Source organism: Lipotes vexillifer, unplaced genomic scaffold (genome assembly GCF_000442215.2).
Source record: "Lipotes vexillifer unplaced genomic scaffold, Lipotes_vexillifer_v1.1 scaffold491, whole genome shotgun sequence".
Lineage (NCBI taxonomy): Eukaryota > Metazoa > Chordata > Mammalia > Artiodactyla > Lipotidae > Lipotes > Lipotes vexillifer.
Genome location: NW_006770548.1, coordinates 885,322 through 900,858, shown reverse-complemented (window position 1 = coordinate 900,858; position 15,537 = coordinate 885,322). Strand labels below are relative to the sequence as shown.

At 59.4% G+C, this 15,537-nt stretch overlaps 1 protein-coding gene across 1 annotated transcript in view; it reads left to right on the top strand.

The window, feature by feature from the left end:
- Positions 1-14,652, top strand: part of CELSR3 (cadherin EGF LAG seven-pass G-type receptor 3) — a 25,374-nt gene extending 10,722 nt beyond the window's left edge. Inside the window, exons 12-35 of the mRNA XM_007446164.1 lie at positions 109-280; positions 434-575; positions 674-794; positions 1,112-1,295; positions 1,606-1,707; positions 2,992-3,086; positions 3,307-3,516; positions 3,750-3,945; positions 4,212-4,367; positions 4,691-4,865; positions 5,466-5,633; positions 5,860-5,986; positions 6,074-6,280; positions 6,487-6,661; positions 6,894-7,006; positions 7,758-7,837; positions 8,436-8,559; positions 8,995-9,111; positions 9,216-9,364; positions 9,616-9,731; positions 10,041-10,193; positions 10,740-10,940; positions 11,725-12,613; positions 14,168-14,652. Of these exons, the coding sequence (XP_007446226.1) occupies positions 109-280; positions 434-575; positions 674-794; positions 1,112-1,295; positions 1,606-1,707; positions 2,992-3,086; positions 3,307-3,516; positions 3,750-3,945; positions 4,212-4,367; positions 4,691-4,865; positions 5,466-5,633; positions 5,860-5,986; positions 6,074-6,280; positions 6,487-6,661; positions 6,894-7,006; positions 7,758-7,837; positions 8,436-8,559; positions 8,995-9,111; positions 9,216-9,364; positions 9,616-9,731; positions 10,041-10,193; positions 10,740-10,940; positions 11,725-12,613; positions 14,168-14,195 (4,200 nt within the window). The 3' untranslated portion in view covers positions 14,196-14,652. The remainder of the gene's footprint in view (positions 1-108; positions 281-433; positions 576-673; positions 795-1,111; positions 1,296-1,605; positions 1,708-2,991; positions 3,087-3,306; positions 3,517-3,749; positions 3,946-4,211; positions 4,368-4,690; positions 4,866-5,465; positions 5,634-5,859; positions 5,987-6,073; positions 6,281-6,486; positions 6,662-6,893; positions 7,007-7,757; positions 7,838-8,435; positions 8,560-8,994; positions 9,112-9,215; positions 9,365-9,615; positions 9,732-10,040; positions 10,194-10,739; positions 10,941-11,724; positions 12,614-14,167) is intronic.
- Positions 14,653-15,537: the final 885 nt, after the last annotated feature.

The following is a 15,537-nucleotide window of genomic DNA, read 5'->3' as shown; positions in this document are numbered from 1 at the left end:
GTAGGGAAATTGCGTGTCAGGGGTCATCAGACCAGGTGGCTGGCTCTGCTGGACTTGGGGCTAAGGTGCTTTGGCATGGGTCTCACCCCTTGCTGGCTGTGTCCATAGGGAGTATGGCTTGGTTCCACGCCTTCGGGCTCCCCAGCCCTGCTTCCCCCGAGCCACCGAGTGAACGTGGAACCTGGCTGTGTCGTGACCAACGCCTGTGCATCTGGGCCCTGCCCACCCCATGCTGACTGCCGAGACCTCTGGCAGACCTTTTCCTGTACCTGCTGGCCAGGTGGGGCCTGGGTGGGGGCAGGGTGATTTGGGGCTCGTGGTGAAGATTGGGGGACCTGGAGAGCCTGGAGGAGGCAGGGACTGAGAAGGACAGGTGCCTGCTTCCTCCCATGCTCTGTGGCCAGTGTCCTGAGCTCCCTGACCCAACCTGCAGGTTACTATGGCCCGGGCTGTGTGGACGCCTGCCTCTTGAACCCCTGTCAGAATCAGGGGTCATGCCGGCACCTCCCTGGGGCCCCCCATGGCTATACCTGCGACTGTGTAGGTGGCTATTTTGGGCACCACTGTGAGCACAGGTAAGGGGCTGGGGGCTGAGATGATGGAAAGAGCTGGTGGGAGTTAGGGAGGGTCACTGAGATGTGATGGAGGCGTCTCACGTGGCTGTCCACCCCAGGATGGACCAACAGTGCCCACGGGGCTGGTGGGGGAGCCCAACGTGTGGCCCCTGCAACTGCGACGTTCATAAGGGCTTTGACCCCAACTGCAACAAGACAAATGGGCAGTGTCACTGCAAGGTGCGCCTGTCCCCTGTCCCCTGACCTTTTAACTCTTCTGTAGACATGTTTTGTGATTCTTATTCAGCTTGCTAACCTCTGCCACCTGATTCAGCCCCTGACCTCTTACCCCTATGCCGTGACCTAACTGCCATCTCTTGTCCTTGACATCTAACCCCTCTCTTATGTTTCATTTGAGGCCAGTCTTCCTTCTGGCCTGTGAGCACTGTTCTCCAGATCCTTTGCCCTTGATTCCACTCATTCCCCAAGCCCTGACCTGAGACCCCTACATTAAGCCCTGACCTCTGACCTCAGGCCCCTGACCCATTCTCAAACAGGAATTCCATTACCGACCGCGGGGCAGCGACTCATGCCTCCCATGTGACTGCTACCCTGTGGGCTCCACCTCACGTTCATGCGCCCCCCACAGCGGGCAGTGCCCCTGTCGCCCAGGAGCCCTTGGCCGCCAGTGCAACAGCTGTGACAGTCCTTTTGCAGAGGTGACAGCCAGCGGCTGCCGGGGTGAGCAGGCTCCACCAGCTCCACATATAGAGGGCTGGCTTTGGCACGCTGTCACCAAGTCCCATGGCATGCTTGGCTTCTTGGGTAGGGGCTCCGGGAGGCTTCTCTGAGGGAGACCACTTACACCCAGGCACTCCCACATTTGCCCCAAGTATTTTGAGGACCTGTCACAGAATCTGATGGGCCAGCTCCCATGAGGCCAGCAGCAGAGTGGTAGGCAGTGGGCCTGGGGTAGGTGGGGGGGCAGTGGATGTAGCTGTCCTTTGCTCCAGCCCCTGGCTGCCTGGCTCAGTGCCTCCTTCCTCCCTAGTGCTCTATGACGCCTGCCCCAAGTCCCTGAGATCTGGTGTGTGGTGGCCTCAGACCAAGTTTGGTGTCTTGGCCTCAGTGCCCTGTCCTCGGGGGGCTCTGGGTGAGTACCTGGGGGACAGGCAAATAGCTGAGGGTCGGGGTAGGCCTGACCTCTGACTTGCTGGAGCCACCTCTTTTCCTGAGTTGGTTGGCCTTGTTCCTACAAAGAGGTGGGAGTGGGGTAGGGGTCGATGTGGGCCCCTCCCTACCTCTTAGGGGCTCTGGGTTCCTCCCCACATCCTCATTGAGCCTCCATCTGTTTCTCTTGGCTTCTGGGCAGGATTGCGGGGTGCAGGTAAGGGGTACGTGTTTGCTCAGGTGCGCTGCCCCCTCCCACTGCCAGAGCTTTTGCAGATCCCTCTTGCTGCCTGAAGTCCCTGCAGACCCTTCCCCACTGCCTGAGGTCTCTAAAAGCTACTCCCAGCTTCTTGAAGCCCCTGGAGGCCCCTTCCTACTGTCTGAGGACCCTGGAGGCCCTTCTCTGATGCCTAAAGTCCTCAGAGACCACTCCCCACTGCCTGAGGACACCCCCTCCCCACACACACACTTCCTAAGGTCCTTGTAGACCCCTTCTCAGTTCCTGAGGTTCCTGCAGGCCTCTCCCTACTACCTGAGGTCCTGAAAGACCCCTGCCCTCTGTTTGAGGACCCCACAGACTCCTCTCTGTTGCCTGAGGTCCTCACAGAACCCTTCCCGCTGCTTGAGGTCTCTGCAGTGGCTGGACAGAGACTGTCTGCGTGTGCATGCTCTTGTGCGTGTCTTTCTGTGCCTGTGCACGCGTCTGTGTCTGTCTTTTGGGGAGGAGGTTCTGTGTTTAAGTCAGGGGGCCTCTTGCTGGTGGCTACAAGCTCTCTTAAGGCCCAGGTCAATTCTCATTCAACTCTAATTCCAATCTCACAGATAAGGGAGAGATGGCAGCAAAGTCACTACTGGGGCAGTTAAAATTTGTGTGAGAACTTTCACCCCCACCTCATTTCGGTCACAAAATTCTCCTGGGGGTGCACTGTGTATCTGTGTTCTTGCCCTGGGCCACATGTCTGTGAAGGTCTCCTGGCCTGTGTGTGTGTGTCTGGGTGCACATGCACACACACAGTCCTGCCCTTATGTTCTTCTTTATGTCATGGTGGTTCGAAATGGTCCACAGACCCCTCAGGAATTGACTGACAAGCGCCGGGGGCCCATCTGGGCTGGGGGCTGGGGCTTTTCTATCCAGGGGTCCAGCCGTGGATGCCTACTACCTGGTCTCTGCTTCAGAGCTCCCCCTGGGGTAGGGGAGGGTGCTGTGGTCACCTCCTCAATGAAGGTGTCCAGGCCCCAGGCCTGACAAGGGGTCAACTGCCTTCAGGAGCTGCCGTGAGGCTATGCGACGAGGACCAGGGTTGGCTGGAGCCTGACCTCTTCAACTGTACCTCCCCTGCCTTTCGAGAACTCAGTCTGCTGGTGAGACTGCCCAGACCTTGCCCTGCACTCAAGACCAGCCCTGGCTCTGGCCCTGGCCTCAGTCTCCCTAGGCCTGTGCTGGGCCCCAGACATCATGCCCCAGCCCTTGACCTCCTGGGCTTTTCCCAGTTGCCCTTTAATCCAAATTCTTCTTCTTGTGAGGCTTTTGAGAAAGGCCTAAGGGACCACAGAGCGACCATCCCCATCTTTGTCCTGGCAGCTGGATGGCCTAGAGCTGAACAAGACAGTCCTGGATACAGTGGAGGCTAAGAAGCTGGCTCAGAGGCTACGGGAGGTGACTGGCCACACTGACCACTACTTCAGCCAAGATGTCCGAGTCACTGCCCGCCTGCTGGCCCACCTGTTGGCCTTTGAGAGTCACCAGCAGGGCTTCGGGCTGACAGCCACACAAGACGCCCACTTCAATGAGGTGGGGCTCCACCTTGGGCTCCCGATCCCCTGGCCCTGACCCCCGCCCCTCTGCTCAGGCCCCTCCCGACCCCGGGGAAGTGAAGGCCCTGGATTCTCTCTCTCTCCCCTTGTCCCATCCAGAGCCATACCCTACTGGGACCTCTCTGAGCACCTGGCCAGACCCCTCAGGCATGCCCTGTCCCCTCACACATCCTCACTTGGCTGGGCCCACTTTCACCTCCCTCCTCCCAGAATCTGCTGTGGGCCGGCTCTGCACTGCTTGCTCCAGAGACTGGGGACTTGTGGGCAGCGCTGGGGCAGCGGGCCCCTGGGGGTTCCCCAGGCAGCGCCGGGCTGGTGCAGCACCTGGAGGAGTATGCGGCCACGCTCGCGAGGAATATGGAACTCACGTACCTGAATCCCGTGGGGCTGGTGACACCCAACATCAGTATGTGGAGGGTAGGGTGGGGCGGGGCAGGGGGCCGTGAAAGGGCAAGGACCTGGAGGTCTGAGGGGCTGGGGGCTATTGATGTCAACACTAGTGGCAGGAGGCTGTGCTGCCACCCTCAGCGCTTTGCAGGGACAGGCTCTGCGCTGGTAGCAAGGAGGCTATGGGTTGTGAAACTTGGGTACAGGATGGGAGGAGGAGGGAGTGGGACCCTCAGCACAGGGAGGAAATCCTTGATGGGTCTCACCCCTCTTCCTCCTGGGCAGTGCTCAGCATTGACCGCATGGAGCACCCCAGTCCCAGCCGGGGGACCCGTCGCTACCCTCGTTACCACAGCAACCTTTTCCGGGGCCAGGATGCCTGGGATCCTCACACACACGTGCTGCTCCCTTCCCAGGCCCCACGGCTGTCCCCACCTGAAGGTAAGAGCCCTGGGGTGACCCATGGGCCAGATCCTGTTTCCTTCCCCCCCAAGCCAGATGCCATGTCGCCCTCCTGTCAATTCTCTCCTTCCCAGACCCTCCCCCTCACTGCAGGTGACCTCACCCAGGCCTTGATAGTCAGGATCCAGCGCTGGGGGGACCCATGTGTCCTTCATGGGCTTCTGCTCTCTGCACCCACCCTGGTTCTGGAACTGCAAAGGGAAGAGATTCCCATGCTTGATGCTGGGTTGGGTTCAGAGCTGCGTTTGTGGGTGCTTGGGGTCAGGGGTCACGGACAGTGACTCCTCCCCCTCCTCTGGCAGCTCTGTCCACAAGTGGCAGCAGCATGGAGAACTCCACCACCTCGAGTGTGGCCCCCCCGCCGGCCCCCCCAGAGCCCGAGCCTGAGCCTGGGATCTCCATCGTCATCCTCCTGGTTTACCGCACCTTAGGGGGGCTGCTCCCTGCCCAGTTCCAGGCCGAGCGCCGGGGTGCCAGGTATGAGTAGAGTTACTCCCAGGCTCCTCACCTTTGGGCTTCCCGCAAGCTTCTCCCCAGCCTAGCACCCCCTTTTTTGGTGGACAAATGAGCAGGTTCACAATCACACAGAGAGGCTCCTGCCCATGACTCTGGGAGCCTTGTCCATGCTGGGCTCCATGTGAATCATGTCCTGGGCAGTTGTGCAAATGAAGAGATAGACACAGAGCCACAGCTGGGGCCAGGCACATAAAGGATACAGGAGCCAGACAGACAGGCAAACTGGCCGATGGAGATAGGCAAAGACTGGCTGACTGAAGGAGGTCAGCTGGGGGTGGAAGGGAGGGCACTGAGAGGCAAAGTCTGTAGCTGCTTGGGCTTCAGACTCCAGTGTGGGGAGTGGGTCTGAAGCCTCTCAGCTGCATTTCTGCAGAACCAGGCCATGGACTCCCGGTCTTGAAGCAGCCCAACAGAGGCTAAAAGGGTTCTCAGAAACAGCATCCACTCTAGGGCATCTCAGACTCTGGGTGGGCCATGGCAAGTGACATGAAGACAGTGAGGTGGGCAGCCAGAGCCTGGGGAGATCAGCAGTGCCCAAGCCCAGGTGGGATGTCTCCTCAGGCTTCCCCAGAACCCTGTTATGAACTCCCCGGTGGTCAGTGTGGCTGTGTTCCATGGACGCAACTTCCTAAGGGGTGTCCTAGAGTCCCCGATCAGCCTGGAGTTCCGCCTGCTACAGACAGCGAATCGCAGCAAGGCCATCTGTGTGCAGTGGGACCCGCCTGGCCCGTGAGGACCTCCACTCTGGAAACCCTTGGTCCCCCCTGGTAGCCCCTGGGAGGCCAAGCCTGCCCCTGGGGCCCCCACCAATGCCCCTGTGCACCCAGACCCATGAGGAGTGCTGCTCCCCAACTCCAGGCACCCTCGGCCCCTCCCACTGCCTCTCACAAACCCCTGCCTGGCGATGGGGCACTCCCCAGAGGGGATGGTAGGTCTGACTGCCCTGTGGCCACAGGGCGGACCAGCACGGCATGTGGACAGCACGGGATTGTGAGCTGGTGCACAGGAACGGGTCCCACGCACGGTGTCGCTGCAGCCGGACGGGCACCTTTGGGGTCCTCATGGATGCCTCTCCCCGTGAGGTGGGGCTGTGTTCAGAGTCCTGAGGAAGTGGGAGGGTCAAAGGGCAGGAGTGCCCAATACCCCAGTGACCATCCCTGTCCCCACAGCGGCTGGAGGGTGACTTGGAGCTGCTGGCTGTGTTCACTCATGTGGTCATAGCAGTGTCTGTGGCTGCCCTGCTGCTGACCGCAGCCGTCTTGCTGAGCCTGCGCAGCCTCAAGTCCAACACGCGTGGGATCCATGCCAATGTGGCTGCTGCCCTGGGAGTGGCAGAGCTCCTCTTCCTGCTGGGGATCCACAGGACCCAAAACCAGGTGCAGGGTCAGGGCCAGGGGACCTGTGTCCTGATGACCTCACCTGGCCCAGGAAGGCCTGGGGCCAGAGTTCAGGATCAGAGACCCGGGGTGCTCAGGTTGGGGCCAGGGTTTGGGGCAGGATCCTGGGGTAAGGTGCAGTGGTTTAGGGGTCAGAGGTGGGGCGTGGCAGGAAAGGTCCTGACGCCCCCCAACCCTGCCTTCAGCTGCTGTGCACCGTGGTTGCCATCCTCCTGCACTACTTCTTCCTCAGCACCTTCGCGTGGCTCCTTGTGCAGGGACTGCACCTCTACCGCATGCAGGTCGAGCTGCGCAATGTGGACCGCGGCGCCATGCGCTTCTACCACGCCCTGGGCTGGGGCATCCCCGCTGTGCTGCTGGGTGAGGGCCCTGCTCACTGGCCTCAACCAGGCCTGTGACCCCTGACCTCCATCCATCACATGGCCTGACCCCTGCCCCTGCCCCCAGTCCTGATCATGACCCCAACCTCAATCTCCCTTGCCATCTGCTCAGGGAGGAGTCTCCTCTGCCCCCACCCCAGCTTCTCCCCATACGTGAGAGAGTCAGCAGCTCTAGAATACATCCCCTCTGTCCTATCTCTTCTCCCCAACAGGCCTGGCTGTCGGCCTGGATCCTGAGGGCTACGGGAACCCTGACTTCTGCTGGATCTCGATCCACGAGCCCCTCATCTGGAGTTTTGCAGGCCCTGTCATCCTTGTCATCATGGTGAGTGCCCTCCACTCAGTGCCACCTTGCACTCCCCTTGGTGCGGGGTCGCGGGAGGCGGCCCTGCAGCAGGTGTGGTGGTATCAGCTGAAGGGTGCCAGGTGGCAGTCTGCAGGCTTCCTGGGCTTAGCCTCCATTTCTGTTCCTGCCCAACTGGCATGGAGGTGGGAGGTGTGGGGTCAGAGACTCAGCTTCCTCTCCCCACCTCTGTCTCTCTCCACCTCCATCTTTCAGTCCCTCTCTGGTTCCCTATCTCTGACTTTTTCTATGATTCTAAGCTCCTCTGTTTCTCTCTCTCTTTTTTTTAATATATTTGTTTATTTGGTTGCACTGGGTTTAGTTGCAGCAGGCGGGCTCCTTAGTTGCAGCTCGCTGGCTCCTTTAGTTGTGGCACATGGGCTCCTTAGTTGCAGCTTGCAGGCTCCTTCGTTGTGGCATGCTAACTCTTAGTTGCGGCATGCATGTGGGATATAGTTCCCTGATCAAGGATCGAACCCAGACCCCCTGCATTGGGAGCACAGAGTCTTAACCACTGCGCCACCAGGGAAGTCCCCCTCTTCTGTTTCTCTTTGTTTTTGATCTATGTATTGTGTGTGTGTGTGTGTGTGTGTGTGTGTGTGTGTGTCTGCGTATGTTTCTCACTGGTTCTGCCTCTCTCTCTGAGTCTTAGTGTCTCTCTGTCCCTGTCTCTCTCACTATCTCTGTCTCTCTCTGCCCTGCCCCTGTTCCACATGTCTGGCCACGGGTCCAGATGAATGGGACAATGTTTCTCCTCGCTGCCCGAACATCCTGCTCCTCTGGACAGAGGGAGGCCAAGAAGACCTCTGCGTTGTGAGTTGGCTGGCTGGAGGAAGTGGGGGATCTCAGAATGGCAGCCCTCTGCTGGGTGGGGTTTGGGGGTTCCCAGAGCATCCCTGGTGCAGGCTGGGCTCCAGATACTGGGTAGGGGGATGAAGTCACATCTGCCCTGGCCTGAAGTCCCTCTCTGGCACCCTTGCCTTACTCTGGCTCCACAGGTCTGTCTGTGCCCTGCTGTCTCTCCAGTATCTCCCAAGGCCTGGGTGGCTCACTTTGCCCTTTGCCCCGTGCATTTCCACCTACTTTCCAGGCTTTCTCTTATGCCCCACCCCCCGCTTTCAGTCTGCTTTCCCCATGTCCCCTCATGGTTCCCTGAGTACTCCCCTGGTTCTTTCTGTGACTTCCAGACTCCCCTAGTGCCCTCCTGAGACCTCCATGTTTCTGTGTGAGTTTCTTTCCCTCCACGTCCCCTGAGACCTCCATGTCTCATGTTTCTGTTTCTGTGTGAGTTTCTTTCCCTCCACATCCCCTGGGTGTCCTCTTCATGACCCTGCGTGTCCTCCCATGTCTCCCCTGTGTGAGCCCTGCGTGACCCTCACATGTCCTGTGTCCTTTCACGTTCCCGCGGCAGGACCCTTCGCAGCTCATTTCTGCTCCTTCTACTGGTCAGTGCCTCCTGGCTCTTTGGCCTCCTGGCAGTCAACCACAGCATCCTGGCCTTCCACTACCTCCACGCCGGACTCTGTGGGCTCCAGGTAACTCTGACGCCCCTCCCTCACCCTGGACCAGATGGGGCTTCAGTAGGGTGGGACCCAGGGCCTTGACCCCAGACCTAGAGCTGACTCCCACCTGATGACTGACACCAGACTACTGCTGATCCTGGATTGACCTTCACCAGTGCTGAGGCTCCTGGCCGCTTGCTGGTCCACATCGACCTTCACTGACCCCGGTCACTCATGCCACTCTGACCTCTCACTGCGTCTGCTGACTTTCCCTGATTCCCTTACTGGGTCCCCCCTTGGGCTTCTCACTGCCTCACTCTAATCTGCAATGGCCGATCCCACTTGCTGACCCACAGTGACTTACACCAGCCCTAGCTGACCCCCTTGTGGCCCTACTCTGACCTCTGCCTCGTTTCTGACCTCTCACTGACCTTTACTATCCCCTCAATGATCCTTGCTGACCCACAGGGCCTGGCGGTGCTGCTGCTCTTCTGTGTCCTGAACGCAGATGCTCGGGCTGCCTGGACACCAGCCTGTCTGGGCAGGAAGGCAGCGCCCGAGGAGGCCAGGCCAGCGCCTGGGACGGTGAGGGGCTCTCAGGGCCAGGGAGTCAGGGTGGGGGCCCCGGGAGGCCAGGGTGTGAGGCTTCTCCAGGCTGGCTCACACTCCTGTCCTCACCACCTCCCCAGGGCCCTGGGGCCTACAACAACACGGCCCTCTTCGAGGAGAGCGGCCTCATCCGCATCACTCTGGGCGCCTCCACCATCTCCTCAGTGAGCAGTGCCCGCTCTGGCCGGACCCAGGACCAAGACAGCCAGCGGGGCCGCAGCTACCTCAGGTGAGGGGAGGGGCCTCCTCGTGAGGGGGCACACAGCTCAGACCAGCCCCACTTTACCAGGTCCTTGGGGTGGCTCCACCCATCTTGGCCATCTGGGCCTCTGCTGCTGCCTCTGCCCCAGATACCTCCTGCCACACACCCAGGGGTGCCTTCAGAGCCATTCCACATGCACCTGTTTACTCACGGACACACCTGTGTCCAAAGCAGCCCATCACATCCCTCTTTGATGGGGGGGGCTCCTGCATTTCCAGGGACAATGTCCTGGTTCGACATGGCTCGGCTGCCGACCACACTGACCACGGCCTCCAGGCTCACGCTGGCCCCACTGACCTGGATGTGGCCATATTCCATCGAGATGCTGGTGGAGGTGGGAGCCTGGCCCAAGGAGGAGGGAGGTAGAGGGTCTCTCCCCCATTCCTCATTCTTCTGCCCCAAATTGGGAGCAGCAGCTGACTATGCTGGGGTGAGCTCCCCTGAGGTCACAGCCCCAGGAAGCATCTGCCCACCCAGGCCTGGTTCTCCTGGCAAGTCCAAGCCCTTCTGTCCCTACCCCCACTCCAAGCTCTCTCCCCAAGGCCCCAGCCCCCTTGCCATAGCCTTCCTCGAGACCCCCAAGTCCCTCACCTCCCCTGGCCACCACTGTGTCTTCCTCCTGATCTCCCAACTCCCGGTGCAGACTCTGACTCTGACAGTGACCTGTCCTTGGAGGAGGAGAGAAGTCTGTCCATCCCATCCTCAGAAAGTGAGGACAATGGCCGGACGCGAGGGCGTTTCCAGCGTCCACTCCGCCGGGCAGCCCAGAGTGAGAGGCTCCTTACACAGCCCAAAGGTGATGGGGCCCTCTGACCCCATGGGCGACCAAGAGATACCCCATATTCCATTTGGTGTGACTCAGAAAGCCTGCTATCCCCTGAAGATTCCTGGGACCGACCTACTGGGAACCTGGGGTCATCACTGGTCCCCCACATACCTCTCCCCATCCAGCCTCCCAGCAGAGTTCTGCTGGCTAGAGAACCAGGAGTGGCCCAGGCAACAGAAGAACAAGGTCAGGGATGTTATAGGGTGACATGTCATCTCTCCAGCCCCTCCTCTTCCCTGAGGGCTGGGGTTCAGCCTGGTCTTCCTGACCCCTCAGCCGTCAGGTTCCCCCACCTCCAGGCTCTATCCACCTCCAGTCAAGAGTAGGGGGAGCTTATCAGTATCCCCCGCGCTGGATGATTCCATTGATCTCTGAGACACACTCTCCTATTCCTACCTCTGCTTCATGAGAAAGACCCAGATTTCAGGAGTCATTAGGGTTAGGGGGCCACTGAGTCTGGATCACAGGGGTTGTGAGTCACTGGGGTGACTCCTATTATCTGCCCTGGCTCCACAGATGTGGATGGCAATGATCTCTTGTCCTACTGGCCAGCCCTGGGGGGATGTGAGGCTGCTCCCTGTGCTCTGCAGACCTGGGGCTCTGAAAGGCGCCTGGGACTGGACACCAGCAAGGACGCAGCCGACAGCAACCAGCCGGACCTGGCCCTGACCAGTGGAGATGAAACCTCCTTGGGTCGGGCCCAGCGCCAGAGAAAAGGTATGGATCCCTGACTTTGGCCTGTGCCTCAAGGACCCTGGGGACTGCCCATGCCCTGAGCCAGGGGATTTCATCCTCCTAATCCAAATAGCCTCACAGGGATCCTGAGAGCTTCTCTCGCTCTGATATGGGCGTTTCTGTTCCTCTGAGCTCCTTCACAGTCCCAGGGGACTGCCTTATCCTGACCTGAGAATTGACTGCCCTGCATACCCTGGCCTGCACCACGGAGACCCCAGAGGCCACTCCTGCCTCAACCTGGGGGATTCCTCCCCCTCCCCCAACCCCAGTCTGCTTTGCAGGGACCATAGGGGCTGCTCTGCCCCAGATCTCAGAACTTTTGCTCTAACCTGGAAGGTTTTTGCCACCTTATCCTGCTTTACAGGGGCCCCAAGGGGTTGTCCCTGTCCCAACTCAAGGGGTTTCTCCCTTCACCCCTGCATCACAGGGACTGCTCTTGCCCCAACCCTGGGGATTCCTGCCTCTTTGACCCTGGCCTGCATTACCAGGACCTGTGGGCTGCCCCTCCTCTGACCTTGGGGGGAGGTTTGCCCCTACCCCTGCACCACGGGGACTGCCTCTGTCCTGACCCCGGGGATTACTGCCTCACTCTTACCCCTATCCTGCAGCCTCTCTGGGATTCCCAGGAACGGCCTCTGTACCCCCTCCCCAAAGGGTTTCTGCCCCCAACCCTGTGTCACAGGGATTCCAGAGGCTGCTGCATCCCTAGACCCAGGAAGTTCCTGGCCCCCATACACACACTGTCCCTCGTTTGTTCCTCCCACAGGCATCCTGAAGAACCGATTGCAGTACCCGCTGGTGCCACAGACCCGGGGCACCCCTGAATTGTCCTGGTGCCGTGCAGCCACCTTGGGCCACCGTGCTGTGCCAGCTGCCTCCTATGGTCGCATCTATGCCGGAGGGGGCACTGGCAGCCTTTCGCAGCCAGCCAGCCGCTACGCCTCCCGAGAACAGCTGGACTTGCTCCTCAGGCGGCAGCTGAGCCGTGAACGATTGGAGGAGGCCCCTGCCCCTGTTTTGCGTCCCCTGAGTCGGCCAGGTTCCCAGGAACGCCTGGATGCCGTGCCAGGCCATCTGGAGCCCAGGGATCGGGGCAGCACCCTACCACGGAGGCAGCCACCCAGGGACTACCCTGGTGCCGTGGCTGGCCGCTTTGGGTCACGGGATGCGCTGGACCTAGGGGCGCCCTGCGAGTGGTTGAGCACCTTGCCCCCGCCCCATGGTGCCCGGGACCTTGACCCACCGCCCCCACCTCTGCCCCTGTCTCCCCAGCGGCAACTCTCAAGGGACCTCCTCTTGCCGTCCCGGCCCCTGGACTCTCTGTCCAAGAGCTCGAACTCAGGGGAGCGGCTGGACCATGTGCCTAGCCGGCACCCCTCGCGAGAAGGCCTTGGGCCACCCCCGCAGCTGCTCAGAGTTAGGGGAGACCCAGCCAGTGGCCCTAGCCACGGCCCCTCCACAGAACAGCTGGACATTCTCTCCTCCATCCTCGCCTCCTTCAACTCCTCAGCTCTCTCCTCCGCCGTGCAGTCCTCAAGCACACCCTCGGGCCCTCACACCACTGCCACACCTTCTGCCACAGCCTCTGCGCTTGGGCCCTCCACGCCATGCTCTGCCACATCCCACAGCATCTCGGAGCTGTCACCCGACTCAGAGTAAGCAGGGTCCGGCCACCTGCTCAGACCCCCATCAGTTTAGGGCAACCTCCCACGCACCCTGCCCTGTATTCTGCCACAGAATGGGGTGGGGTTTGGCAGAGAGCGTGGGCTCCCCTAGGCGCTGCGCAGCCAGGGCGCCACAGCCTGAGGGCAGAAATCTGGCAGCGAATGGGGTGATTAGCAAGAACTTGCTGGCTGTATGACTGGGGCCTGCACCTCCTGGACTAAGGAGGAGAGTGAGGAGCCTTCCAAAGGGCTTGAGCTAGTGGAGGGGGGAAGGCAGGAGCCAAGGCCTAGAAGCGGGAGGTAGCCTGGTATGTGGAAGGGGCAGAGAGGTGAGGAGGCTTTGCTTAGGGTGTAGTATGGGATAAGGAGGGACCAGAAGTAGTGCCAGGATGTAGGTGCCTTACATGCCAGGCTGAAGAACTTACTTTGAGAGGAAATCATTCATTCACCTACGCCTTCAGTCAATGTTAAGTTCCTCCTGCCTATGGGCACTGTGGGGTAGGACACACAGGAATTGAGTTGGGACCCAGTGCATCTCAGAGTAGGGGATGGCAGACATACCTGGGAAGCAGCTGGGGACAGGAGTCAGAGACGGAGTGGGGAGGAACCAGGAATTACCAGGTCTTGGAAGCCAAAAGCAGGGTTGAGTTGTTGTTTTTTTTTTTTTGCGGTACGCGGGCCTCTCACTGTTGTGGCCTCTCCCGTTGCGGAGCACAGGCTCCGGACGCGCAGGCTCAGCGGCCATGGCTCACGGGCCCAGCCGCTCCGCGGCATGTGGGATCTTCCCGGACCGGGGCACGAACCCGTGTTCCCTGCATCGGCAGGCGGACTCCCAACCACTGCGTCACCAGGGAAGCCCCCAGAGTTGAGTTTTAAGAAGGAGGAACAGCTAGGTCAGGCTCTGTGGAGGTCTGTAGGGTGAGAGAAGGCTTTCTGTAGGTGGAGGGGAGGAGACCCTGGGTTTGGGGCAGGAGACCAACAAAAAACCTGAGCAGAGATGGGGGAGAAGACAGGAAGGAGAGAGGGGCAGGAGATTTGGGGTCCTGGTGCCCAGGGCTCTGGAAGGATGCTGAGGTGGGGATGAGAGGGAGCTGTGAGCACCACCTGGATCCTCCTGCAGCCCAGCCTTAGGGTCCGACTGTTGGGGGAGGGCTGGGGTAACTGAGCAGGGGTTCAGGCTCTGGGCTCACACTTGACCTCTCTGAGCTTCAGTTTCCTCATCTGCAAAGTATGTCTGTGGTAGCAAACTCTTTGAGGTGTGGAGATTTTTGAGACAAAATCTGTTAGGTGCTTAACAGTCTTTACATAGTAGGTGCTCACTAAGTGCTTAGAGAAAAGACATTGGTGGCCAGCCAAGGGGACTTGCTGCTGAGTCTGGGGGTCCACAATGGGTGAAGGGCTCTGAGAACCCCAGAATGGGCATAAGCACGCTAGGGACTGAGAGGCGAAGGTGATGGGGAGGCGGCCCAGGTCTGGTTTGGTGGGGGAGTCCAGAGGCACCTGACTCTCAGCAACCACCTTCGATCTCCACATTCATCTCTGCAGAGTTCCCAGAAGTGAGGGTCACTCCTGAGGGGCAGACGTGCAGATGAGAACCAGCTGAGGGCGGTGGAGGATTTGGGCTAACAGAAGAGACTCCAGGAGTTGGGGGCTGACCCCATGGCAGCCTCCTATACCCCCGCCCCCCAGCTCTCTCTGTTGCTGCAGTGCTGACTGTCCATGCCCGTCTGTGAGCATGTGAGCAAGTGTGTAACAGGTGCACGGAATGAGGGAGCTGAAGGGAGGACTTTTATACGTTTTGTACCTTTGTAACCAGAGAGATATGCTTATGTTATTTTTCAGCTTTTCTGTCTCCCGGGGTTCTGAGGCTGGGCTGGGAGGGGGAGGGGGACAGAGAGAAAGAGGTGCAGAGTTTTGCCCCATTTGGGTCCCTGGCAATTTAATTGTTCTTTCATCTTACTAGGGTGGATTCAGACAGGAGGGGTAAATGCTCCCCCCGCCCCATTCCCCAGTTGATCTGAATATTGTCAGGGCCCAAAGTGCAGAATTAGTCTTTGCTTTTTCTTGGATGTCCCACAGGCCAAACTTTTGGGACTGGGGGTTGGTCTTGGAAACAGGGGTCCTCTGACCTCCTCACAGGGGCTCGCTCATGCCGCCCCTCCCCGTGGATGTGTGTGTTTATTATGTGGAGTCCCTGCCACTTACTGCCTTATGACCCAGGACTGATGCTGTGGATCGCTGGTGGAGCAGCAGATGTCATGTTTACAGATCAAGGCTTCCCTTTCTCCCGTGGGGAGGGGCTCAGGCCTCCATTCAGACATTCCTGCAGAGGGTGGATGGAGGGGTCACAGCCCCTGCCCCTGCTGTGAACAAAAGTTGTGTGTGGTGCCATTTAATTCCCTGACACTGCCCCCTGCTAGAATTTATTCTGAAGGGTGGGGTAGGAGGGAGAGCAAGGGGAGCAAAAACAAGGGAATTAAAGACTCAGAATGTAGGTGCCACTGCCTCCCATGTTTACAGGAGCCTCCCTGGCCCTAGGCACCCGGGCTGCAGGAAGTGACTCTTCCATCCCTCCTTTATTCCCTTGTAAAGGGAAAAATGACTGTTAGGACCCTGTTCACAAACTCTCACTTTTATTACTTTGTCTGATGTCCAGAACTGGGGACTTTTAAATTTTGTTACTTTGTTTACAGGTCAAGACTTAAAACATTCAACTTTGTTTACAATTTAAAACTTGGAACTTTTACACTTTGTTTACAGTTGAGAATGTTTTTTTCCCTTCGTTTACAAGTGAAGGTAGAGAAAGTGGGAGAGGGGCTTGGAGGACCCACCTGTGAGGACCCTGAGCCTGGCCATCTTGAGGGGTTTCTAACCCCTAGCCCTAGCCCCAGGCCAAAGGTCAGCCCTGAGTCTCC